This window comes from Oryx dammah, unplaced genomic scaffold, assembly GCF_014754425.2.
Source record: "Oryx dammah isolate SB20612 unplaced genomic scaffold, SCBI_Odam_1.1 HiC_scaffold_28, whole genome shotgun sequence".
NCBI classification, from domain to species: Eukaryota; Metazoa; Chordata; class Mammalia; order Artiodactyla; family Bovidae; genus Oryx; species Oryx dammah.
In genome coordinates this window covers 65,105,618-65,132,338 of record NW_024070212.1, presented here as the reverse complement: position 1 = coordinate 65,132,338, position 26,721 = coordinate 65,105,618, and the positions used below count along the sequence as shown (strand labels likewise).

General features: G+C 43.1%; 1 protein-coding gene across 1 annotated transcript in view; it reads left to right on the top strand.

The window, feature by feature from the left end:
• The window catches only part of AK5 (adenylate kinase 5), a 261,478-nt gene that overhangs the window by 215,828 nt on the left and 18,929 nt on the right, over positions 1–26,721 (top strand). The window contains exons 11-12 of the mRNA XM_040232542.1: positions 13,131–13,294; positions 15,830–15,946. Coding sequence (XP_040088476.1) covers positions 13,131–13,294; positions 15,830–15,946 — 281 coding nt within the window. The remainder of the gene's footprint in view (positions 1–13,130; positions 13,295–15,829; positions 15,947–26,721) is intronic.

Below are 26,721 nucleotides of genomic sequence, written 5' to 3'. Positions count from 1 at the left end.
CATAAATAAAGCAATTTCTGCTCTCTGTGAGCTTCTAGCTGGCAAAGGAAAGGAGAGAACATGGGCAAATTATGTGTCTGGAAGTCATGGGAAAAGCGATTTTTAAGCTGTTTATCAGTGATGTTAAATGCTACTAAAGAGTCAAAGACAGTAAAGTCTAGAAGAGGATCATTGAATATGACAATTATGCAATTACTGTTGAACTCTATTTGTTTATATTTGTTTACTTAGGCCACGTCAAGTCTTAGTTATGGTGCTTGGGCTTTGATCCCCCTCAGCGTGTTGGGATCTTAGTTCCCTGACCAGGGATCAAACCTGAGTCCCCTGCGTTGAAAGGTGGGTTCTTCACCACTGGACCACCAGGGAAGTTCTTGCTGTTGAACTTTAAAAGATCAATTTCAGAGAGTAATGAGAAGAGAAAGTAGCTTGCAAGAGATTAGGGAGTCAATAAAAAAGGAGGAAATTGAATTGGACAGTTTCAGGCTACTGGAAAAAAAAAGAGGAAAGAATGTGGAGACAACTAGAGCATACATACAGACAATGGTGGAAATATTTTTATTTGGATTGGGAAGAACTAAGTATGTTGTTTACAGAAGAGATAGTGCTAACAGAGTAGTAAGTTTAATATGGACAAGAAAGAGAAGATTTGGGTTTTTGGAGCAGGCAGGAGGAGAGGATCCATTCATCATTAAATTATTTACTATTTCAGCCATTATTAAAAAGTAGACACCTGAGACATCCCTGGTAGTCCAGTGGTTGTGTCTCTGTACTCCCAATGCAGGGGGCGTGGGTTCAATCCCTGGTTGGGGAACTAGATCCCACATGATCCAACTGAGGGTCCAAGTGGCACCACTAAGACCCAGTGCAGCCATGTAAATAAACACAGAAAAATAAAATTTACAAAGAGAAAAAAGAGGATGACATTATACAGTAGACATTTGTGTTTCAAGCACTATGTTGGGGCACTGTGGTAAGCAAGTATACCCATGTTGTAGAGTCTAATATGGAAGACAGACTTTAAGTAAACTATAAATAGATAGATACTATATCCTATGAAAACACTATGACAGAAAACGCTGAAGTGCTATAAGAGCCAAAGCAGAAAAGTTAGCCTTCGAGCTAACTAATTGTTTGAATGCATGCTAAGCCATTTCAGTCGTGTCCAACTCTTTGCTACCCAGTGGACTATAGCCCACCAGGTTCCTCTGTCTATGGGATTGTCCAGGCAAGAATACTGGAGTAGTTACCATGCCCTCCTCCAGGGCATCTTCCCAACCCAGGAATCAAACCCACATCTCTCAATGTCTCCTGAATTGGCAGGTGGGTTCTTTACCACTGGCAGCACCTAGGAAGCCCAAATAGTTGTATGATAGCTTCCAAATGAGAGAAAGGAGAGATGGAGAACAAAGGATAAAGATACACATTTTGAAAATGTTGAGGAAAGAAGATAGTCTTCACCTTAATAGTGAATAATAGAAGGACTGAAATGCCTATTAAAAATGAGAAAAATGAAAATATGTTTGAGGATTTGAGGACAATGGGGAGATATATTAGAATTTATCTGTGGACATCAAATTTGGTATCAGAAAAAGAGGAATATATCTGTCAAGAAACATTAAGAGATTTTATGAAGATAGATATAAACCCAGTTGGCTCTGACTTTCTTGGGGAATTCTTAGCAACCCAGAGTAGACACAAGTCAAGTAAATGGTAGGCTGGGCAGAGAGCAGGCTGGTGGTTCTCATCACAGTCACAATAGAATTCAAAGGGTGTAAAAGATTCAGAGTTACGAGAATGGCTCTGGAACCCAGCTGGTCAGGAAATGGAGCCCCAAGGGAACAGACCAACTTGCTGAGGTCACAGTGTGAACAGAAGACAAGTTGAGAAGTCAAAGTATTAGTCACTCAGTCATGTCCCCACAGATTGTAGCCTGCCAGGCTCCTCTTTCTATGAAATTCTCCAGGCAAGAATACTAGAGTGGATTGCCACTCACTTCCCCAGGGGATCTTCCTGATTCAGGGATTGAACCTGGTCTCCTGCATTGCAGGCAGATTCTTTACCATCTGAGCCACCAGGGAAACAATCAGAGGTCAAGGGAAAAGAGACTGGGAGAGCAAGATGTGAGCGGAGTGGGAGGACAGACCCAAGTAATGATGCACTCCTAGGTTCAGCCACATCAAAGAGGAGCTAAAATTGGGTTAGTAATGAAGGTCATTGGTGCTGAAGAGGTTTAAAGAACCCTGAGGCTGGGGTGAGATGGGAATTAAGGCCTAAAGAACATTGCTGATGACATTAGAACCTGTGGAATGCTGTCCCCTCTGCTTTGCCTTGAAAATATAAACGTTATGAGCTTTCCAAACCAGATATATATATTTGTTCATGTACAGCCATATAAATATAAGTATATGTATACATATATGTGTCTGTATGTGTAAATGCACACATTAGTATGTATCTTAATTTCCTGTAAGTGGTCTGGACATCTCAGAGTGGTGGCTAGTCCCCATCCCTGTTGTTGGATTATGTTTGATTCCAACCTTGATGTAGATGAAGCCCTGCAGATGTAACTAAGTCCAGTCACTCATTCATGTCTGACTCTTTGTGAGCCCATGAATCGCAGCACATCAGGCCTCCCTGTCCATCACCATCTCCCGGAGTTCACTCAAACTCATGTCCATTGAGTCGGTGATGCCATCCAGCCATCTCATCCTCTCGTCCCCTTCTCCTCCTGCCCTCAATCCCTCCCAGCATCAGAGTCTTTTCCAATGAGTCAACTCTTCGCGTGAGGTGGCCAAAATACTGGAGTTTAAGCTTTAGCATCATTCCTTCCAAAGAACACCCAGGACTGATCTCCTTTAGGATGGACTGGTTGGATCTCCTTGCAGTCCAAGGGATTCTCAAGAGTCTTCTCCAATATCACAGTTCAAAAGCTTCAATTCTTCGGAGCTCAGCTTTCTTCACAGTCCAACTCTCACATCCATACATGACTGCTGGAAAAACCATAGCCTTGACTAGATGGACCTTTGTTGGCAAAGTAATGTCTCTGCTTTTTAATATGCTATCTAGGTTGGTCAACTTTCCTTCCAAGGAGTAAGCATCTTTTAATTTCATGGCTGCAGTCACCATCTGCAGTGATTTTGGAGCCCAAAAAAATAAAGTCTGACTGTTTCCACTGTTTCCCCATCTATTTCCCATGAAGTGATAGGACCAGATGCCATGATCTTCGTTTTCTGAATATTGAGCTTTAAGCCAACTTTTTCACTCTCTGCTTTCACTTTCATCGAGAGGATTTTTAGTTCCTCTTCACTTTCTCCCATAAGGGTGGTGTCATCTGCATATCTGAGGTTACTGATATTTCTCCCGGCAATCTTGATTCCAGCTTGTGTTTCTTCCAGTCCAGCGTTTCTCATGATGTACTCTGCATAGAAGTTAAATAAGCAGGGTGACAATATACAGCCTTGACGTACTCCTTTTCCTATTTGGAACCAGTCTGTTGTTCCACGTCCAGTTTTAACTGTTGCTTCCTGACTTGCATACAGGTTTCTCAAGAGGCAGGTCAGGTGGTCTGGTATAGCCATCTCTTGAAGAATTTTCTGCAGTTTATTGTGATCCACACAGTCAAAAGCTTTGGCATAGTCAATAAATCAGAAATAGACGTTTTTCTGGAACTCTCTTGCTTTTTCAGTGATCCAGCGGTTGTTGGCAATTTGATCTCTGGTTCCTCTGCCTTTTCTAAAACCAGCTTGAACATCAGGAAGTTCACGGTTCATGTATTGCTAAAGCTTGGCTTGGAGAATTTTGAGCATTACTTTACTAGCGTGTGAGATGAGTGCAACTGTACAGTAGTTTGAGCATTCTTTGGCATTGCCTTTCTTTGGGATTGGAATGAAAACTGACCTTTTCCAGTCCTGTGGCCACTGCTGAGTTTTCCACATTTGCTGGCATATTGAGTGCAGCACTTTCACAGCATCATCTTTCAGGATTTGAAATAGCTCTACTGGCATTCCATCACCTCCACTAGCTTTGTTCATAGTGATGCTTTCTAAGGCCCACTTGACTTCACATTCCAAGATGTCTGGCTCTAGATGAGTGATCACACCATCGTGATTATCTGGTCGTGAAGATCTTTTCTGTACCGTTCTTCTGTGTACTCTTGCCACCTCTTCTTAATATCTTCTGCCTCTGTTAGGTCCAGACCATTTCTGTCCTTTATCAAGCTCATCTTTGCATGAAATGTTCCCTTGGTATCTCTCATTTTCTTGAAGAGATCTCTAGTCTTTCCCATTCTGTTGTTTGCCTCTATTTCTTTGCACTGATTGCTAAGGAAGGCTTTCTTATCTCTTCTTGCTATTCTTTGGAACTCTGCATTCAGATGCTTATATCTTTCCTTTTCTCCTTTGCTTTTTGCTTCTCTTCTTTTCACAGCTATTTGTAAGGCCTCCCCAGACAGCCATTTTGCTTTTTTGCATTTCTTTTCCATGGGGATGGTCTTGATCCCTGTCTCCTGTACAATGTCACGAACCTCCATCCATAGTTCATCAGGCACTCTATCTATCAGATCTAGTCCCTTAAATCTATTTGTCACTTCCCTGTATAATTATAAGGGATTTGATTTAGGTCATACTTGAATGGTCTACTGGTTTTCTCTACTTTCTTCAATTTCAGTCTGAATTTGGCAATAAGGAGTTCATGATCTGAGCCACAGTCAGCTCCCAGTCTTGTTTTTGCTGACTGTATAGAGCTTATAACAGGCAAATTTGGCCTTGGAATACGGAATGAAGCAGGGCAAAGGCTAATAGAGTTTTGCCAAGAGAATGCAAACACCCTCTTCCAAAAACACAAGAGAAGAGTTTACACATGGACGTCATCAGATGGTCAACACTGAAATCAGATGTAACTCAGGAAGAGCTAAAAACATGAGGGACCTCTTCTTGTTACTGTTGTTGTTCAGTCACTAAGTCATGTCCGACTCCTTGCAACACCATGAACTGCAGCATGCCAGGCCTCCCTGTCCCTCTCTATCTCCCAGAGTTTGCCCAACTTCATGTCCTTTGAGTCAGTGATTCTATCCAACCATCTCATCCTCTGCTACCCTTTTCTCCTCTTGCCTTCAATCTTCTACAGCATCAGGGTCTTTTCCAGTGAGTCAGCTCTTTGCATCAAGTGGCCAGAGTATTGGAGCCTTGGCTTCATCATCAGTCCTTCCAATGAATGTTCAGTTTTGATTTCCTTCAGGATTGACTGGATTGATCTCCTTGCTATCCTACATTTACCAGGATACAATAAAATCTCAACCAGGGACACCATTGTCTGCTTTACACCATTACTACTCAAAAGATTGTTAAGTATAATAGAAACTACATCCATGTGTTTGTTTGTATTTGGGATTCAGCTAATTATTATGCTGTTTGGCGAATTACAAATAGCTGAGAAAAGAAAAGAAACTAAAGGCAAAGTAGAAAAGGAAAGACATCCTGTAGCCTGCATCAAACATAGACTGGCGATTCGTTTCTTACATGATAGTGTACATGTTTCAGTGCCATTCTCTGGTACACGGGGAAGATCCAGAGAGATGATATGGGGTGGGAGGTGGGAGGGGGGTTCAGGATTGGGAACTCATGTACACCCGTGGCGGATTCATGTCAATGTATGGCAAAACTAATACAGTATTGTAAAGCAAAATAAAGTAAAAATAAAAATTTAAAATAGAAAAAAAAAAGAAAGAAAGAAAAGGAAAGACATACCCATTTGAATGCAGAGTTCCAAAGAATAGCAAGGAGAGATAAGAAAGGCTTCCTCAGTGATCAATGCAAAGAAATAGAGGGAAACAATAGAATGGGAAAGACTAGAGATCTCCTCAAGAAAATTAGAGATACCAAGGGAACATTTCATGCAAAGATGGGCACAACAAAGGACAGAAACAATGTGGACTTAAGAGAAGCAGAAGATATTAAGAAGAGGTGGCAAGAATACACAGAACTATACAAAAAAAGATCTTCATGACCCAGATAACCATGACGGTGTGATCACCCACCTAGAGCCAGACATCCTGGAATGCAAAGTCAAGTGGGCCAGCTGAGTTGCTTCAAGTCCTAAAAGATGATGCTGTGAAAGTGCCACACTCAATATGCCAGCAAATATAGAAAACTCAGCAGTGGCCACAGGACTGGAAAAAGTCAGTTTTCATTTCAATCCCAAAGAAGGGCAATGCCAAAAAATGTTCAGACTATCACACAATTGCATTCATCTCACACGCTAGCAAAGTAATGCTCAAAATTCTCCCAGCCAGGCGTCAACAGTATGTGAACCGTGAAACTTCCAGGTGTTCAAGCTGGATTTAGAGGAACCAGAGATCAAGTTGCCAACATCCATTGGAAAAGCAAGAGAATTCCAGAAAAAATTCTACTTCTTCTTTATTGACTATGCCAAAGCCTTTGACTGTGTGAAGTGAAGTGAAGTCTCTCAGTCGTGTCCAACTCTTTGCGACCCCGTAGACTGTAGCCTACCAGGCTTCTCCGTCCATGAGATTCACCAGGCAAGAATACTGGAGTGGGTTACCATCTCCTTCTCCAGGGGATCTTCCTGACCCAGGAATCGAACCCGGGTCTCTCGCATTGGAGGCAGACACTTTAAGCTCTGAGCCACAGGGAAGCACTTCGACTGTGTAGATCACAACAAATTGTGGAAAATTCTTCAAGAGATGGGAATACCAGACCACCTTACCTGTCTCCTGAGAAATCTGTATGCAGGTCAAGAAGCAAGTTAGAACTGGACATGGAACAACACACTGGTCCCAAACTGGGAAAGGAGTACATCAAGGCTGTATATTGTCACCCTGCTTTTTTAACTTATATGCAGAGTACATCATGAGAAACCCCAGGCTGGATGAAGCAATTGAAACAGTGAGAGACTTTATTTTCTTGGGCTCCAAAATCACTACAGATGGTGACTGCAGCCATGAAATTAAAAGACGTTTGTTCCTTGGAAGAAAAGCTATGACCAACCTAGACAGCATGTTAAAAAGCAGAGATATTGCTTTGCTGACAAAGGACCATCTAGTTAAGGCTAAGGTCTTTCCAGTGGTCATGTATGGATGTGAGAGTTGGACTGTGAAGAAAGCTGAGCGCTGAAGAATTGATGCTTTTGAACTGTGGTGTTGGAGAAGACTTGAGAGTCCCTTGGACTGCAAGGAGATCCAACCAATCAATCTTAAAGGAAATCAATCCTGAATATTCATTGGAAGGCCTCATGCTGAAGCTGAAGCTCCAATGCTTCGGCCACCTGATGCGAAGAACTGACTTATTGTAAAAGACCCTGATGCTGGGAAAGATTAAAGGCAGGAAGAGAAGGGGATGACAGAGGATGAGATGGTTGGATGCCATCACCGACTCAATGAACATGAGTTTGAATAAGCTCCAGGAGTTGGTCATAGACAGGGAAGCCTGGTGTGCTGCAGTCCGTGGGGTCGCAAAGAGCTGGACACAACTGACCGACTGTATTGAAGTGAACTAATGATCAACCTGACATCATCATTTACTTTCTTCCTGAGCACAGAATGGGCTCTAACACACCAGCTTTGCCATTTCATTCTTTTCATCATAAAGCCAACCACCCTGCAAAGTCGCTTAGGAGGCAGGTCTTCTCCTGCAGGGAGCCCCACTAATGAATGCAGGAGGTGTCCCCTGAGAGTATTGCCCCTCAAGATGGAAAGCGCCCTGGAGAAGGTGGCTGAGGTGGACATGCTGGCATGACGCAACTTGTTTCAGTTCTGCAGAACACCAGGTACCAAGGCGAAGGCAGGAAAGCGAGGCCAGCTGTGGCCCTTGGCTCCCGGGTCTCCTGCAGACACTCCCCTTTCCTCGGTGCAGCGTTGTGTTGCTGTTGTGTTAGTCACTCAGTCGTGTCAACCCTTTGTGATCCCACGGACCGTAGCCTGCCAGGCTCTTCTGTCCATGGGATTTTCCAGGCAAGAATACTGGAGTGGGTTGCCATTTCCTCCTCCAGGGGATCTTCCGGACTCGGAGATCAAACCCACGGCTCCTGTGTCTCCTGCATTCGCAGGCAAGTTCTTTATCCACTGAGCCATTGGGGAAGGGGAAGGGATACACTGAGCTGTGAAGTGGAGGTTCACAGCATTTGCACTTCTCGCAATATAGCACCTTTGGCCTCACATGGAAAAAAATTTAAATTACATTGGTGGTTGAGAATAAAGATTTTTCACCTTTTCTTTTTTTAAAAGTGTTGACAGACACTTTTAATATGGAACCTCCTAGCCCAGGCTGCCTTTGTGAATCACACCATGCAGTATTTTGTGTATCCGTTTGTTCAGGGATTAAGCCTGAATAATGATACAGGAAAAATCAGCGGGATGACAAATGTGACAGCTCCCCATCTCCTGTCAGTCATCTCATCAGGAGAGAATGCAGCCCACTTGTTCAGATATGTGAAAATCACTTCAGAAGAGTTTGCCTCATGTAACAAATTATCCTGGAAGGATATCAAGGCTCCATTGTTTTTTATTTCAATGTCATAAGTGAAGCCCTCAAAGAAATGTCAGTGACAGCCTATGAAAATTCCAACATCTCCCAGCAGCTTTGGTGCCTTCACGGCAGTGATAAAAATCACTTTGTTCCCTGGTTTGGAGCCGCGGGAAAAATCAAACCATTGTGGAGATTACTTAAAATTCCACTGTGCCTGCCCCATTTGCCCAAAGAATGTTAAGAATTTGCAGCTGTTGCTCCCACGGAAGTTTCTAACTGGAGCAGCGGCTGCTGTTTCACACACAGCTGTGGTTAATTTGAGCTGAAGATGTTTTAATTGCCTTTGTGTCAAGATTTATTAAATAACATTTGAGAGGAACAAAAATTATAATAGTCAAATTAGGAGGATGCTGAAAGAAGAAAATAATTGAAATGCAGCATTTTTGCCTTATAAGCCAAGGCTGAAAATATCTTTTTCCACATGACTGGCTTCCAGCCATCCTCAAGAGAGTCTCTAGGTAAATCCAGCCACAGAGGCCCTCTGGGGTGCTGCCAGAGCCTGGCCCTTTGTTTCCCTCCCTCCTTATCTGGAAGCACTTCTGCCCAGAGTGGCCCTCCCTGTTCCTTCTCCATCCCTGTTATCTCAGGAGTCATGGTGCTGCCAGCATCAGCTGGCAATCAGCCTCTCCTGCTAAGTGGTCTGCATTATTTTTTCAAGCCTCTGTAATTGCTGTTTTCCTAGCACATCTCGGCCACCATGACAATACGGCGAGTGCTCTGAACCCTTCCCATTTGGTCAAGAGCAGCTCTACAAATGAGCAGAAGTCAAAGCGTGGACGTTTCCTGGATTCGCTGCCAAGGCAAAAGAGAGGGAGTGAGAGGCCCTTCCACTAATGAGGGGCCACAAGTATTGCCCCTCAAGAGGTTTGTTGCCAGTTGTTCCGAGAAAGGAGTTTTGAAAATGAAGAGAGGCCAGACGGGAAAATTACAGAACAAGTTGCAAGCGCTCCCTACCACGCTAAAACCTCAATCATGTTTTACATTTCAGTGTTACATATTTCCTTTTAACCGGGGAATCCTCCAAGCATTAAGAAGCACCTACCATGGCCAGGTACTGTGTAGATGCTGTGGGGCAGAAGGTCTAGTGGAAGACCTAGACCAAGTGTAGGACAGGCCAAGGGCACCCAAGTGGGGGTTACATCACTCACCCCAGGAGAGGTGAGATGGACAGGCTGATTCCTGCTGGAAGGGGGAAACATTGGATCCAGACCCGTGGGATGAAGAGAATCCTGATAGAGTAGAAAGTGGAAGCCATCCAGGCTGAGGGGAAGAGCAAAAACACATTGGAAAACTATATCTTGATGCCTATGGTTTCACTGATACAATTTTCTCAAAATGACAAAATTATGTACAGATTTAGTGGTTGCCAGAGGTTAAGGATGGGGGGTTGTGTGTGTAGAGGAAAGTGGGTGTGGCTATAAGAGGACAGCATAAGGGACTCTGGCACTGATGGGAATGTTCTGCTTCTGTATTACATCAGTGCTAACACTCTGGTTGTGATATTGTGATGTGATGTAGTTGTGGAAAATGTCACCACTAGGGGAAACGGTAAAGGATTCATGGGATCTCTCTATATCATTCTTACAAATGTGAATCTGCAATCATCTCACAATTAGAAAAGTGTTTTTTCAAGTATGTCTTGATGAAAGGACAGTCTGTGGTTGGACAGGTCAATGTTGGGTGAGGATAAGAAATGTAGAAAAAAGTTAGAGAGGCTGAATGAAACTAGCTCCTAGAAGCTACAAATGCCACTCTAAGCAGTTGGAGAAAGGAAAGCCACAGAATGCTCTGCAGCTCGGAAGTGACACGCTTTTCAGGCAAATCATCCTGCTCATGGGTCTGCTGGACCCCAAAGTCTCACCCTCTACCCCACACAGAGGCAAGATGCCTGCTGTACACTAAGAGCAAGAGGACCTGAAACGTGGCAGGTAAACCTGGGCGCAGCAGCCAAATGAGGAGGGAACACCTCTCAGAGCCAGAGTTCAGGCTTCAAATCCTAGACGTGCTATTTACTTACCCATGCCACCTAAGGCAGTTAACTTCTTTGTGACTCTACTTCCCCATCTGTAAAATGGGAATAATACCAATGTCTGCCTCTCTTCAGATTATTTAAAATTAATACACATAAAGTGCTTAGAACAGTGACCAGTACAGTAAGCGCTTGGCAAAAGTTAGCTATTAATATTTTTTAAGGTGTAAAATCTTGCAACTTGGTGGGGGAAACAAGGAAATAATCAGGATGTAATGTTCATCAAAGGAATATGGGAGATCCTGAGTATTAGTAGCTAGAAAACAATAGAAAAATTCATGCTGACGGACATTCTGTAAAATAACTATTTATAATCTTCCAACGTGTCAATGAAATACAGAGGAACTGGCCCATACGGAAGAAGACCAGAAGACATGACAACTAAAGGCAGCATGTGATTCTAAACTTGACCCAGGGGCTTCAGAGGACATTATTGAGACGACTGGGACAATTCCATTGACATGTGAATAAGCTCCAGAGATGTAGTTATGTAGGAGGATGTGCTTCGCTCCTTGTCTGGAGGAAATGACGTTAAAGTGTTCTCTAACGATGAGGTATCAGGTTGGCAGCTGATTCTCAAATGTTTCAAAAAGTTCTTTGTACTCATAACTCATCTGTAACTTTATGATTATTTAAAAATGAAAACTTTTTTTTCTCTTTGAATCTTGTTTTAATTTCTAGTTGAAGGAAAACTACAGTATTTATTGGTTTCTGCCATATACCCATGGGTATACATAGGTATATACATATATATGTATATATATACATGAAAGTGAAAGTGACGTTGCTTAGTCGTGTCTGACTCTTTGCGACTCCATGGACTGTAGCCTACCAGGCTCCTCCAACCATGGGATTTTCCAGGCAAGAATACTGGAGTGGGTTTCCATTTCCTTCTCCAGGGGATCTTCCTGACCCAGGGATCGAACCCGGATCTCCCACATTGCAGGCAGACGCTTTACCCTCTGAGCCACCAGGGAAGCCCTATATATATAGGTATATACCATATACCTATGTATACCTATAGATCAGCCATAGGTATACATAGGTCCTCTCCCTCTTGAACCTCCCTCCCATCTTCCTCCCCATCCCACCCTTCTAGACTGTCACAAAGCCCCTGTTTGAGTTCCCTGAGTCATACAGCCAGGTCTCACTGGCTATCTACTTTACGTAGTTAGTGTATATATTTCCATGCTACCCTCTCCATTCATTCCACCCTCTCCTTTTCAGCACCTTCCGTGTCCATAAGTCTGTTCTCTGTGTCTTTGTCTCCATTGCTGCCCTGAACATAGGTTCATCAGTACCATCTTTCTAGATTCCATATATATGCATTAATATATGATATTTGTGAAAACCATTCTTTATTGAAGTAGATTTGATATACAACATTGTGCTAGTTTCAAGTGCACAGCACAGTGATTCAGTTTTCATATATATTTGTCGATTCTTTTTCAGATTCTTTTCCCTTATAGGTTATTATAAAATATTGAGTAGAGGTCCTTATGCTATATAGTAGGTCCTGTCGGTTATCTATTTTACATATACTAGCATGTGTATGTGGAGAGGGCAATGGCACCCCACTCCGGTCTCTGGCCTGGAGAATCCCATGGACGGGGGAGCCTGGTGGGCTGCAGTCCATGGGGTCGCTAAGAGTTGGACACGACTGAGTGACTTCACTTTGACTTTTCACTTTCATGCATTGGAGAAGGAAATGGCAACCCGCTCCAGTGTTCTTGCCTGGAGAATCCCAGGGATGGGGGAGCCTGGTGGGCTGCCGTCTATGGGGTCGCACAGAGTTGGACATGACTGAAGTGACTTAGCAGCAGCAGCAGCAGCAGCATGTGTATGTTTATCCCCAACTCCTAATTTATCCCCCTCACCTTGCCTCTTTGGTAACCATAAATTTGAAAACAACTGATTTTAAAAGTAGCGGCTAACAACCACAAATTAAAGACTGTGGTTTGTTTAGGTGCAACACCCTAATTCCCAAAGTTAGTCACAGTGGGTCTTAATTGTTTCTGTGTTTCAGGATTTATCCAAACTGCTGTACTCTTCATTTGATATAGCGAAATGCTATTAATCTAAATATTTGTGAATAAAGTACCTGTGTCTAGATTAAATCAAAATTGCTTGCATTATTTTCTGCATTACAAAAACAAAAAGTAACAGCTAGCCTTTGTTGAGTGGTCACCATATATCAGGCACTGTGGTCCCTGCTTTGCACATGAGCAGATTCAAGGCCCCAGAAACCTATCTGCTGAGTGTGTCCACCAAGTGGGGACTGTGGACCCTCCCCTGCGCCCTCTGCACTGCTCCCCACTAGGCCACCTGTAGTGACTGCTGTTGTCTGTGACACCCTCTGCCCTCCACGGACACAATCTTTGAGGGCGAGGTCGGTGTCCTGTTCACCACTGTATCCGTGGCTCCCGACAGGCCCCCAGTAGATCAGCAGGGCTCAGGCCACACTGGTGGATCAAGCACTGAAGCCTGCTCACTGTGTGACTACAGCCCCAAACAGGGCGCCCGATTCGGAATGGATGTCTGATCCGTGACTTCTTTTCTAGGTGGCCCAGGCTCTGGCAAAGGCACACAGTGTGGAAAGCTGGCGGAAAAATATGGATTTACACATCTCTCGACTGGCGAGCTCCTGCGGAATGAGCTGTCATCAGAATCTGAAAGAAGCAAGTTGATCAGAGACATCACGGAACGTGGAGAGCTGGTGCCCTCAGTAAGCAACAGCTGCCTTCTCTGGTGGGAGAGATCTGGAAGTGTTGCCATTAATCTAAGGTTCAGAGACAAAGAAACTCAAAAAGGACAATACTGTATTTTGTTTCTTTTAACAATCCAGAGGCAGGCAGGAGGTCCACAGCAGAGGCCCATCTGCCGGGCCAAGTTGCCCAGGTTCCTTCTGTCTTGTTGCTCTGCCAGTCCCTTGAATGTAACCTATTTCATACTTTTTCCTAAAATTGGTCCCTGCTTTAGAGTTAAAAGCTTCAAAGCAGAAATGATCTTGGTGCAGCAGAACCTAGATCTAGAATTAGTTGTTGTTGTTCAGTTGCTAAGCCGTGTCCAGCTCTTTTCGACCCCGTGGACTGCAGCATGCCAGGCTTCCCTGTCCTTCACCATCTCCTGGAGCTTGCTCAAGCTCATGTCCATTGAGTTGATGATGCCATCCAACCATCTCATCCTCTGTTGCTTGCTTCTCCTCCTCCCCTCAATCTTTCCCAGCATCAAGGTCTTTTCCAATTAGTTGGCTCTTCCAATAAGGTGGCCAAATTATTGTAGCTTCAACTTCAGCATCAGTCCTTCCAATGAATAGTCAGGATTGATTTCCTTTAGGATTGACTGATTTGATCTCTTTGCAGTCCAAAGGACTTTAGAAACCTCTGAAAAACAGAAAATAATGTCTTGGTCTCATTCTGAGAGGTATAATGGCATTAACATGAAATCTGTTATCTTCCTTGGGTAGCCGAAGAATATCCCTTTTACATATCTTTTTTTGTTGTTTTCAAGTCACTATCCATATCTGAGAGGCTGGATGCCACAGATATCATAAAACATTCAACCCTTCCAGACTAACTCTCACACTAGGCTCTATAGTTACCAGCTACAGTCTGTTTCCCACCTAGAAGCCAGAATGGTTCTCAAAAAGGAAACAGACCACTGCAGTTGTCTCTTTTCTCTCTTTTTCTTTTTTTCTTAAGCTTTGGAGATGTATTTATTAATCCGTTTATTTATATTGACTACACTGGGTCTTCGTTGCTTTTTGAGGACTTTCTCTAGTTTCAGCGCGTAGGGGCTACTCTGTTGCAGTGCTTGGGTTTCTCATCGCGGTGGCTTCTCTTGTGGTGCAGCACAGCCTCTAGGCTTGTGAGCTTCAGTAGTTGCCGCATGTGGCCTCAGTAGTGGTGGCTCAAAGGCCCTAGAGCGCACAGGCTTCAGTAGTCGTGGCGCACAGGCTTAGTTGCTCCAAGGCAAGTGGAATCTTCCTGGACCAGGGATCGAACTCTACCACCAAGGAAGTCCTGTAGTTGCCTCTTAACAGACCTCCTTCTGCCCACTCTTTTTCCCTTACAGTTTACTCTTTTCACAGCAGCCAAAGTGATTTCTTAAAAACATTTATCCCCCTTCCCAGAACCTTCCAACCGCTCCTCACCACAATTTGAAGGAAATCCAGAGACTTTCCCACGGCTCTGGACTCCAGCTTGCTCCCCAATGCTCTTTTCCGTGACTCTCATATTTCCTCTCACCCAAACCACACCCCCATTCTTCCTCCCACAGGCCAGACTGCTCCTGCCTCTGGGTCCTTGCATTGTCTATTTCCTCAGCCTGAGTGCCCTTCTTTCATATATGCATATAGCTTGCTCCTTTACTTCATCCAGATCTCTACTTAAATATCACCGTCTATCAAAGAGGCCTGCATACCCCATCTAAAAACAGCACCTCTCACAATCTGCTTCTTCTGATCTGCTTTAATTTTGTTCCTAGTAGTTTTCTCTGATTATTTTTATATATTTACTTGTTCATCTAGTATCAATTTTTCACTAAAATATAAACTTCATGAGGATTTAATTCATTATTATCTAGGGATAGATTCTGACTGCTCTTTGTGATAGTTGCATTCCCCAGCCCCTGCTGAAAGTCAAAGGAAGCCAGGGACCCAAAGAACACAAAGAATTCCCCCCATTTGGGTAGCTGGTAGCTTCCTTGTTTTCTATAAGCACAACTTAAATCAAAATTTTTAACAAAGTGATATTGCTAGAAAATGCTACTTCATGTCTACTGAAAGTCTACTAAAGTCAGTCCATATCCTGTCAAATTTTACAAAATATTTACTGGGAAAAAAAATCAACACTGAAGCACATTTTATACCATGTTTTGTCTAGTTTTAAACTTCCATTGGGCCTAATTCAAGGAGTGCTACTGCTTGAAATACAGTACCATATTTCACCTAATTTAAGATACCATTATTTTTAGGCAACCCCCCAAAACTTTAACCATTAAAATTTACCAGTAAGAAAAAACATCAACAGACTTTGACCCAGTACCGATTGTAAAATACCTACCAGTTCCATAGACATTAAAATTGGGTGGTGGGGGGCTAAGATTTGTAGTTGATGAAATACAGGACATTGCCATCCACTGTTAATCTAATTAGTACATTTCTCCCCCTTGCCATGATGGGATGGTTGGGAGACCTTTGGTAACTCCAGTGCTGCTCTGTGGAAGAGTCTGGATCCTGACCGCTCTCCCTCTGCTCCAGGGCATCATTCTGGAGCTCCTGAAGGAGGCCATGGTGGCCAACCTCAGCAACACCAAGGGCTTCCTGATTGACGGCTATCCTCGGGAAGTGAAGCAAGGAGAAGAGTTTGGACGTAGGGTGAGTGTTGCTATGGAGATCATCCCAGAAGACAAATAGGGGAGATCGTGGAAGCTGAGGGAATAAATTCAAAGTCTGTCGATTCTATTCAATAAAACTTTCTATTACAAGTGGCAGAAATTCAGCAAAAAAGTGGGGGGCGTGTACGGTGGGGATGCTGTGGTATATTTATTGTTCAAGTAACTAAAACCTCCAAGGGCAGTTCACACTTTACTGGATTCATGTATTCAAATTTGTTTGTCAGTCATCTGACTTTGTCCATTTCTTGGATTTTCTTTCTTTCCATTGGCCTCATTTTCTTCTTGTTAGAGACATATTCTATCATCTAAGTGACATCAAAAAGTGTTTCTATTCTCCAGTGGGTCCAGCAAAAAAAAAAAAAAAACAACCAGGGTTTTGTTTCATTATCCTGGATTGTCAGGTCCTGGGCCCTTCACTGAACTAATCACTGTGGATTATCCAGGGATATCCTGGTTCAGCCTGGAGGACCAGGGCAAAGATGGGAGAAAAGGAGGGAAAATGGGTACCATACCTGAACCACACAGACTGAGAAAGGGAAGGGAATTACCTGAAGACAGATAGGATGCTCTTAGAAGAAGGCAGGGAGAACAGATGCTGGACAGGCAAAATCAGATATATGCCCAAGGCCCACCCCCTTCACTGGGAGGCCACTCAGAGGAGAATAGCAGTGAGTAAAAAATATTGCCATCATTTATAGAACCTACTCTGGGCTGAGTCCTGTGCTACATGCTTACATACGTTATCTCTAATTTGTCCCTCTTATGCAAACAAGAGGGAAACAACTGTCCCCGTTTGTTAAACAAAGACTCCACAGCCTACAAGAATTAATATTTATATAGAGATCTCTTTAGACTAGTTTTAAAATATTTTATTACATAATTTCCTTTGATACATTTTTAATAACCTTTTAGATAGAGAAAGGGGTATTTCTTCATGGTAAAGGTGATGAATTAAGCCCAGAGAGGTTAAATGACTTGCCTACAGTCACACAGGTAGTAAGTGTCTACTCATTGGTAAGTAGCAACTACCGGTAGGACTAAGGTTTGGGGGGCCCATCTCCATCTACCTCTAACTTCAGCATTGATTGAGAGGAACTGTACCTTTATGTCTCCTGGGGGTTACTGTAACCTCTTTTTGAGCCTCTGTTTTAATTTCCTTAGATGGCATCTAAATACTTAAAGGACAATTGCTAACCCTCCCTTGCATTTCCTACTTGCAATCAGAATCAGAGAAAAACTTTGCTGTCCTAGTTGGCAAGTGTGGCCCTGACCCCCAGGGCTGACTTTCTTCCTCTCAGCTCAGGAGCCTTTGTCAAGATAGGAGTGAGCAGAGAGAAAAGGATTTATGTGCAAAGCCTGGGCCTGTGGCAGTTCCAGCTAGGTCTTTAGAATTCACACACCAGACTTCTAATGAGCTTTTTCCCACCAAACAAACTGCTTTAAGAGCTCAGACTTTGATATAATTAACCACTTTTTTTTTTACCAAATGACGTTAGGAGGATCGTTTTAGGTTTTTTTTGGTGGCTCAGATGGTAAAGAATCTGCCTGCATTGCAGGAGACAACAGGTTCAATCCCTGGGTCAGGAAGATCCCCTGGAGAAGGTCATGGCAACCCACTCCAGTATTCTTACCTGGAGAATTCCATGGACAGAGGAGCCTGGTGGGCTACAGTCCATGGGGTTGCAGTCCATGGGGACACAGCTGAGTGACTAACTTTATTTTTATTTTTTTCACAAAATGGAATTGGGAGGATTCTAGTTTTTTTTTAATCACAGTAGTATTTTACCATGTTATGTATATTTATAGAATATCAAATTTACCATCTTAACTAACGTTAAGTGTCTAATTCAAACATGTGAAGTATATTTGTACTGTTGTGCAACCAATCTCTACAACTTTTACCATCTTGCAAAACTGAAGCTCTACACTCTTTGAACAATAACTCCCCACTTCCCTGTCCTCTCAGTCCCTGGAAACACTGTTCACTCTCTGTCTTTCTGAAATGACTACTACTCTCTGTACCTCACATACATGGAATCCGACACATTTGTCCTGTCACTGGCTTATTTTTCACTTAGCAGAATGTCCTCAAGGTTCATTCCTGTTGTTGCATATGTTAAAATTTCCTTCCTTGTTAAGGATGAATAATATTTTGCTTATCCATTCATTCATTGATGGCTACTTGGGTTACTTCCACTTTGGGGCTGCTGTAATTAATGCTGCTATGAACGTGGGTGTACAAATAGCTCTTCAAGACTCTGCTTTCAACTCTTTCGGGTACATACACGGAAGTGAAATTGCTGGATCATATGCTAATTCTATTTTTAATTTTTTGAGGAATCAATACATACACATACATACTGTCAGCCGTAGTGGCTGCACCATTTTACATTCCCACAAACAATGTACAAGAGTTTCAGTTTCCCCACATCCTCACCAACACATATTGTCTGTTTTTTTCAGAGTTACCATCCTAATGGATATCACTGTAATTTTGGTTTGCATTTTCCTAATGATTAATGAAGTTGAGCCTCTTTTCATGTGCTCACTGGCCAATTATATTAATATGTCTTCTTTGAAGAATGTCTATTTAAGTCTTTTTCCTGTTTTTTTAACTGGGTTGGTTGGGTTTTGTTGTCGAGTTGATGGTTGCCTCTTCACTCTGTTGATTGTGTCCTTTAATGCACAGAAGTTTATGATTTTTATATAAACCAATTTATCTATTTTTGCTTTTGTCTCCTGTGCTTTTGGTGCTGTGTCCAAGAAATTATTGCCAAATCCAGTGTTGTGAAGATTTTCCCCTGTTTTCTTCTAAGAATTTTGTAGTTTTCGTTCTTACATTTAGCAGTTTAATCCATTTTGACCTAAGTTTTGTATATGGTATAACATAAGGATTCAACTCCATTCTTTGAATGTAGATAAACAGTTGTCCCAACACCATTGTCTGAAAAGACTTTTTTTCGTCACTGAATGGTCTTGGTATCCTTGTCAACAATCATTTGACCATATATGTGAGAGTTTATTTCTGAGCTCTCTATTATATTCCATTGATCTAAATTACTGACTTTATGCCAGTACCACTGTATTTTGACTACTGTGGCTTTGTAATAAGGTTTTAAATCAAGAAGTGTGAGCCCTCCAACTTTGTTCTTTTCAAGACTGCTTTGGCTATTCAGGGTCCCTTGAGATTCCACAAGAATTTTAGGGCAAAATTATCTTTATTTCTGAAAAAAAAAGAAACAAGCCTTTGGAACTTTGATAGAGATTGTGTTAAACCTGTAGATCACTTTGGCAGTATTAACATCTTAACATCTTAACAATATTAAGTCTTCTGTGGACTGTCTTACATTTTTGTTCTGATCTAGCCAGCATCTAGGTCGTGAACAAGTCTCCTGGGAATACTCTTGAATAACTGAGGAATAAAGGCATCTTTCCTGCACCACTTCAGAATTAGGGCCTGTGTAAATCCAAGGGGTGAGGAGAAATTCAGAAAAGAGGAAGGTGTGATTGGGCCCATGAGGGGCTCCCTGCTGAGTGGGGATTGGCCATTCTGTAAACATTAAAACACAAGGGAGCAAAACCTTAAAAGGGGGGAGGGGGAGATGAGTGCTAAAGGCCTCCCATCAGCAATGTTGATTGAGGTTCAGGCTTCATGATGGCTGTACCCCACCAGGATATTTCACACTTGACCTTGGCTGTGAATTTAAGGTCCAAAAGTCCTAGCAGGGTCTTTAGGAGGGTCAGGACAGGTCACGAACTTGCTTGGAAGTGCTGGGGAAAACATCCTTTTCAATGTCTTCTTTTTAATTGCTCTCAGTGGTAGTAGACTTTTCTTCTGAAACCCCCAAATGGCCAAGTGTGATAAATAAGATGTAGGGTAAAAATAAGCATCGTTTTTGTCAGCTGCTGCTGCTGCTGCTGCTAAGTCGCTTCAGTCGTGTCCGACTCTGTGCGACCCCATAGACTACTGTGTGCAAACAACAAAATTATGTTCTTTATTCTCCTTTCTTCTCTTACTTAATTCTCCTAACTTTTCTAATTGGTAAGTAAGAACTCAAATCATCCATACAGTCTTCATGATGTAAAGCAAAACTTCCATTGCCACTATGGGCCCCATTCAGACAGGTTTTAGAAAGTGTCAGAGAAGAGACACTGACATTCCTAACTAGAACTTAGGAGTGAGAAAGAGTCACCAATGTGATAAATGTGTAGTTTCAATCAATGCTAAAATTCATGTAGCCATTGCTAAAATATACAAGTGCCCTAGCCAATGACCTTCAAGTGAGATGTCTATGAAGACAGTCTTTCACATTCTGCTGGCACAAATTCACCAAGATCCAGCGTGATCTTAATTTATCCCTGGATACAGCAATTTAGAAGATTCTAATATCAATTCAGCTCATGTGAGGAGAACACATGCCGCCCTCCAGAACAAACACCTGCTTTAAGCCTGACCAGACGAACAAAGCTGCAGATGCTACAAGCACAGAGTGAGCCGCTGTTGATTCACTTATGCCCTGAAGGGACCCCATCGTTTGTACAGCACCCTCCAAATTACCGGCAAGCAACTCATTTGAAATTTGGCAAAGACAAATACAGATGAACAATTTCACCCCAGAGATTCAGAGTAATCAGCCTGGTTGGGAGCACAGTGAGTGTTCCTTGTGTACCTATCAGGCCTGCAACTCTGTTTGAAGCCCATTCGGGCCTATGGATGGTTTCCCAACCCACACACATCTCAGCAGCCTCTCTATGTCCCAGAGACTGATGTGCCTGATGCTTGAGACCATCTGTTGCTGAAAAAGTGCAGTTTAGTTAGTCAGGCTGATGCTTTTGCATACCTGTAGCTTATTGCTCTGAGAGGCAGGTCCTTTGAGGGGCTGCTTGGCTATAACACTGCTAAAGGCCAAACGCTAACTCATGTCCGTAGCTTAGGGCTAAGCCTGTATGTGATTCCTCTGTTACCACCCTATCTTCTGTCCCCAAGCCTGGTTTTACCCCCAGTGAGTTAAATATCTGTGCCTTTAGTATCCAGCAAAGCATAAGGGAAGGTTGTCTGTGTGTATGTGTGTGTGTGTGTGTGTGCATGTGTGTGAAAGAGAAAGAGAGGTAATACAGAGGAGTTGGGGTTTCTAACCACCATCCCTATCTCTCATCACATTTGTGAACTCCTGGTTATAGTGACTTTGTGTTCACAGACCTGTATTCAGAGCCTGGTTTCATATGTCCATGACAAGTCATTTAGCTATACATGGTTCAATTTCCTCCTCTATAAAATATAGATTGAAAATAGCTGGACTTCCCTGCTGGCTCAGTAGTAAAGAATCTGCCTGCCAGTGCAGGAGACGCAGGTTTGATCTGTGGTCTGGGAAGATCCACTGCCACAAAGCAACGAAGCCCCTGCCCCATGGCTATCAAGCCTGTGCTCTAGAGCCCAGAGCTGCAGCTACTGACACCCATGAGCTCTAGAGCTCACACTCAGAAACAAGAGAAACCACTGCAACGAGAAGCCCATGCACCGAAACTAGAAAGGAACCTCAACTCACCACAACTAGAGAAAAGCCTGCGCAACCAAAAAAACCCAGATCAGCCAAAAATAAATACATAAATAACATTATTTTTTTAAAAAGAAAATAAATACCTCCAACTACTATAAAAAAAAAGAAATCTTGCCATTTGCAACAACATAGATACATCTAGAGGATTATTATGCTATATAAGTCAGAGAAAGACAAATACTGTATGATATCACTTATGTGTGAAATAAAAAAATAAACAAACAAAATGAAACAAAAATAAACTCATAGATACAGAGAACCAATGGGAGGTTTCCAGAAGGTAGGGAGTCGGGGAATGGGCAGATCTCCAGCTATATAATAAATAAGTCACATGAATGTAATATTCAGCATAGAGAATATGGTCAGTAATATTATAATAACTTTGTACAAGGACAGATGGTAAAAACTGTGGTGATCATTTCATAATGTATATGAACATTACATCACCATGTAGTACACCTGAAACTTAACATAATATTGTACGTCAACTATAGTTCAATTAAAAACGGGAAAATAGCTTCAGTGCTTGCTGGGAAGATTGGATGAAATCCTTGAAATGAGCCTTACATATGTATATGCCTGCATATGGTGTTCAATAAATTGTTGCCATTTTTTCCCCAAAATTATATGTATTTTTTCTGTCTATAGAAATAGAAATTATATAGATATGAGACAATACAGGAAAATGTAAAACAAAGACTAACTAACCACCCAGAAATAACCTGTTGTCTGTTCTTTCTGTCTTTGTTCTACCTATTTTCATGCAGTTAAAGTCATACAGAATACGTAGCTATCTAAATAATAACTGTTATTTTTTGAGCACTTAAAGTGTGCCAGGAACTGAACTATATGCTTTGCCTATATCATTATATTAATCTTTACAATAATGTTCAAGAGATATTATTATCCCCACTTTATAGATTATTATCATCTCAAGGAGAGTGTGTACTCAGCCCAACTCCCTGTAGTGAGAACGAAATGCTTTCCTATGTTAACTCAACATTTACTCCACAGCAGCCAAACTAAACACATATTAACAGAAGTAAAATGCACGGGTCAGCTCTTTCCTTTCCCTCCCAGGAGGTTCTTAGCTGAAATTCTGCCCTTAGCCAGCCTACAAAGATGAGTTTCCTGGATGTGTGGATAATGATGGTATATCCCTCTGCCTGACTGCTCTTCACTGTCTCATAACACTTTTCGTCTACAGGGTCAGTAATTCTGTTTACATGTGCTTAGTCACTTGGTCGTGTCCAACTCTTAGAGACCCCATGGACTGTAGCCTGCCAGGCTCCTCTCTCCATGGGATTTCCGAGGCAAGAAAACTGGAGTGGGTTGCCGTTCCCTTCTCCAGGGTATCTTCCCGACCCAGGGATCAAACCCCAGGTCTCCCACATTGCAGGTGGATTCTTTACCATCTAAGTCACCAGGGAAGCCCTGAAAATGAAATTGTTAGTCACTCAGTCATGTCCAACTCTTTTTCAACCCCATGGACTTTAGTTCGTCAGGCTCCTCTGTCCAAGGGATTCTCAGGAAGGAATACTGGAGTATGTTGCCATTCCCTGGCAGAGAAGGGAGGGTAAATGCCTCTTCGTGCTCCACCTGCTGAAATTATCATCACAGGTCAGCTGACATCCTCATCCTGGTGGGCTGCTCTCAGTCAGGGTGAATGCTGATCCCAATTAGAGCCCCAGAGACAGCACGAGCAAGTTTGCAAAATAAAATGAAATGGCCTCTGAAGTGTCCACTTCTTTTCCTACCCCACCTCCTCTCCTGGCCAAGCTTTTGGAGTTACGCACAGCAGACTCAAAACTGTCACTAACTAGTCCTCAGTGATCTTGGGCAAGTTGACCTGTGTAGGTCTCCATTTCCTCCCGTTAGCAAGATGGCACAATATGTCAGCTGCCGAAATGTTCTTACACATCTCAATGCCTTTTCAAGGGCATGTGTGCTCTAATAAGGGTCTCTTGAATACCCAAAGACCATGAAGAACGCCATGCTGCTGGGGCAGAATTCCAGGGAGCCAGCAGGGGAGTGGTCACTGGGGACACGGAGTTGTCCGTAAGTCTCTATGGTTCATCCAGACAAGGACTGAGCTCTCTGCCCTCCCACCCGTGGGACGTTAGAGACTAACCATGGTCCAGGGTAAAAGAGGCAGAGCTACTCCAAGGAACTTTCTAAAGGAATATACCAAAGCATTCTGAAAAATAATTAAGTGGTGTTTCATTCAAATCTTTCAAAAACTTTCAGGCATTAAAAGCATCAGTGGAAGAAATGAGCTCTGAAACCATGAAGGGACATGGACGGAACTTAAATGCACATTGCGAAGTGAAAGAAGCCAGCCTGAAAAGGCCGTGCACTGTATGAGTTCAACAATGTGATATTCTGGGAAAGGCAATTCTATAGAACAGTAAAGTCATCAGTAGTTGCAGGGTTAGGGAGGAGAGAGAGGGAGGAATTAAATAGAAAGAGCCCAGAAGATTTTTAGAAGGGTGAAACTATTACATATCATTACTATAACGTGGGATCATGACATTATGCAGTTGTCAAAACCCACAGAATACACAACACAAAGAATGAACCTTAGTGTCAACTATGGGCTTCAGTTAACATTTCAGTATTGTTACGTTAGGACGTCCCTCCTGCCGTTGCAGGAGATGTACGAGACACAGGTTCAATCCCTGGGTCCAGAGGAGCCCCTGGAGGAAACTGAGTAGGCTCTGGGAATTGATGATGGACAGGGAAGCCTGCGGCATGCTGCACTCCATGGGGTCACAAAGAGTCAGACATGACTGAGTGGCTGAACTGAACTGAACTGCACTGAAAGACATAATAGGGGAAACCAGGAAGGGGGAAAGATATATGATAACTCTCTGTATTATCTGCTCAATTTTCACGTAAACCTAAAACTTCTAGGGCTTCCCTGAAGTTGCTGATAAAACCAATAGCTCAGTTGGTAAAGAATACACCTGCAATGCAGAGACCCTGGTTCAATTCCTGGGTCAGGAAGATCCCCTGGAGAAGGGAAAGGCTACCTACTCCAGTATCCTGGCGTGGAGAATTCCATGGACTGTATAGTTCATGGGGTCGCAAAAAGTCAGACACAACTGAGCGACTTTCACTTCCATTAAAACTTCTAAAACTTAAAATCTATACAGGCCATTTTAAAATAGAATGATTGCTTGATAGCTTTTTATGTAAGAAGAGAGTGCTGACTCCAGGAGAGACAGGTCAGGTCTAACCCCAGGCTTGGCAGGAGGAAATGGCTTGGTGGAGCTGCTTCTCAAGGTCTTATTTTGTGAAGAATCACCTGGGGATCTTCTTAAAATGCAGACTCAGCAGGTCGGGAGTGGTGCCTGAGCCTCTGCATTTCTAACAAGCTCCCAGATGAACCCTGAGCTGCTGGTCCACGGCCCATACTTCCTGGGGGAATCAACCTCTCTGTCCTGCACTTATTTATGGTCAGATCCTGCTCAGACACACATAATCTCTGTTTGTACCTAAATGAGTCCCAGAATTGTCTTTTGTGTCCCCATGAGTGGCCTGAAAATCCCCACAATAAGAAAAATAGCCTAGTCTCCAAACACAACCCCAGTCAGAAACTGTTCCAGAAGCCAAACTCTGTAACTAAACCCTAGCCTGCCTCTCAAGCTTGCCCTCTGCTGGTGGAAATAGGTCATTGTCTTCTAAACTTTCACCCAGCTTTCATACTGCTCAAATGCTCTTTTTTTTCTTCCAATTAATAAAGCCAGAAAAATTAGATGACATGTCCCAGAGGTTTATTTCACCCTTTTAGATTTTGGAGAACTTTTCTACTCTGTTCCTTAAAGTACTTCCTTCAGAGTGGGAAGATAAATCATGGAACAACACAGACAACTTACGACTCTGTGTTGTCCTGAAGTACTCCCCTACCGTGACTTTGTTCCCATCCCTCCCAGGGCTTTCCATGCTGGAGCAGTAAGACTTCATTTACATTGCCAGATCAGAAGGGAGCAACAGTTCCTTCTGATCCAGAGTTGGGACTGGTAGTAGAGACAAGGTTGGTGTCTTCCAGAGGCATCAGAAGCAAAAGAAGCCTTTAATTGGAAGGATGGGGAGATGGACAGAGTCATGCTATTGATCATATCACTATCATTCATTCAGGAACAAACTTTTTTATTACCTACTGGATAAGGCTGGATATACCCATGCCTCAGTCATTCTGCACACTCCCTCTGCACCACCCCGCGCCCCGCCCCACCCCCTCCAGGCCCTACCCCTGGGCCCTGTGGGCTGTTTCCAGCTACTGTCCTTGTGCAGTCAGCCTCTTAGAATCATGGTAGAGCTCATCGCTTCACTTTCCTGTCTATCCATTTCTTCCTTGGCCTTGGGGGCCAGGAGCTGAGCATTCCTAACCTCTGAACACAGAGATTGTAGCTCATATGGGAAATAAGCATAGTGCATGCTAAGTCGCTCAGTCGTGTCTGACTCTTTTGCAACCCCATGGACTGTAGCCTGCCAGGCTTCTCTGTTCATGGGATTTTGTCTGCAAGAATACTGAAGTGGGTAGCTGTTTCCTCTGCCAGGGGATGTTCCCAACTGAGGAATCAAATCACTTTTCCTGTGTCTCCTACACTGGCAAGGCAGATTCTTGACCACTGAGCCACCTGGGACTCCAATAAGCATAGTAGCTGATACTTACAATTTGCTCTATCCTAAGCAATCTACTTACATTACTGCTGCCATTTAGTCACTAAGTCCTGTCAAACTCTTTGAAACCCCATGGACTGGCAGGCTCTTCTGTGCATGGAATTCTCCAGGCAAGAATACTGGAGTGGGTTGCCATTTCCTTCTGCAGGGGATCTTCCTGACCCAGGAATCAAAGTTGCATCTCCTGCTTGGCAGGCGGTGCTTTACTATTGAGCCACCTAATTCTTACAGCAATTCTGTGATCATCCTCATCATACAAATGAGAAAGTTGGGGTGCAGAGAAGTTGAGAGACACAGTTAGTAATTTATTATTTTCTCTAATAGCTTTCTGGGGGTTGATGGGCTCCATTATTCTGTTGCAGTCAGATAGTGGGTAGGACTAAGTAGACAGGTCTGGAGCAGGGGCTGGGATGTCTGATCAGCCAAGGACTGGTCAGGCATCTCTGTCCACATGGCCTCTCAAACAGGCTAGCTTGTGCTTCCTCCCAGCTTATCAGTGAGAGTCGTTGGA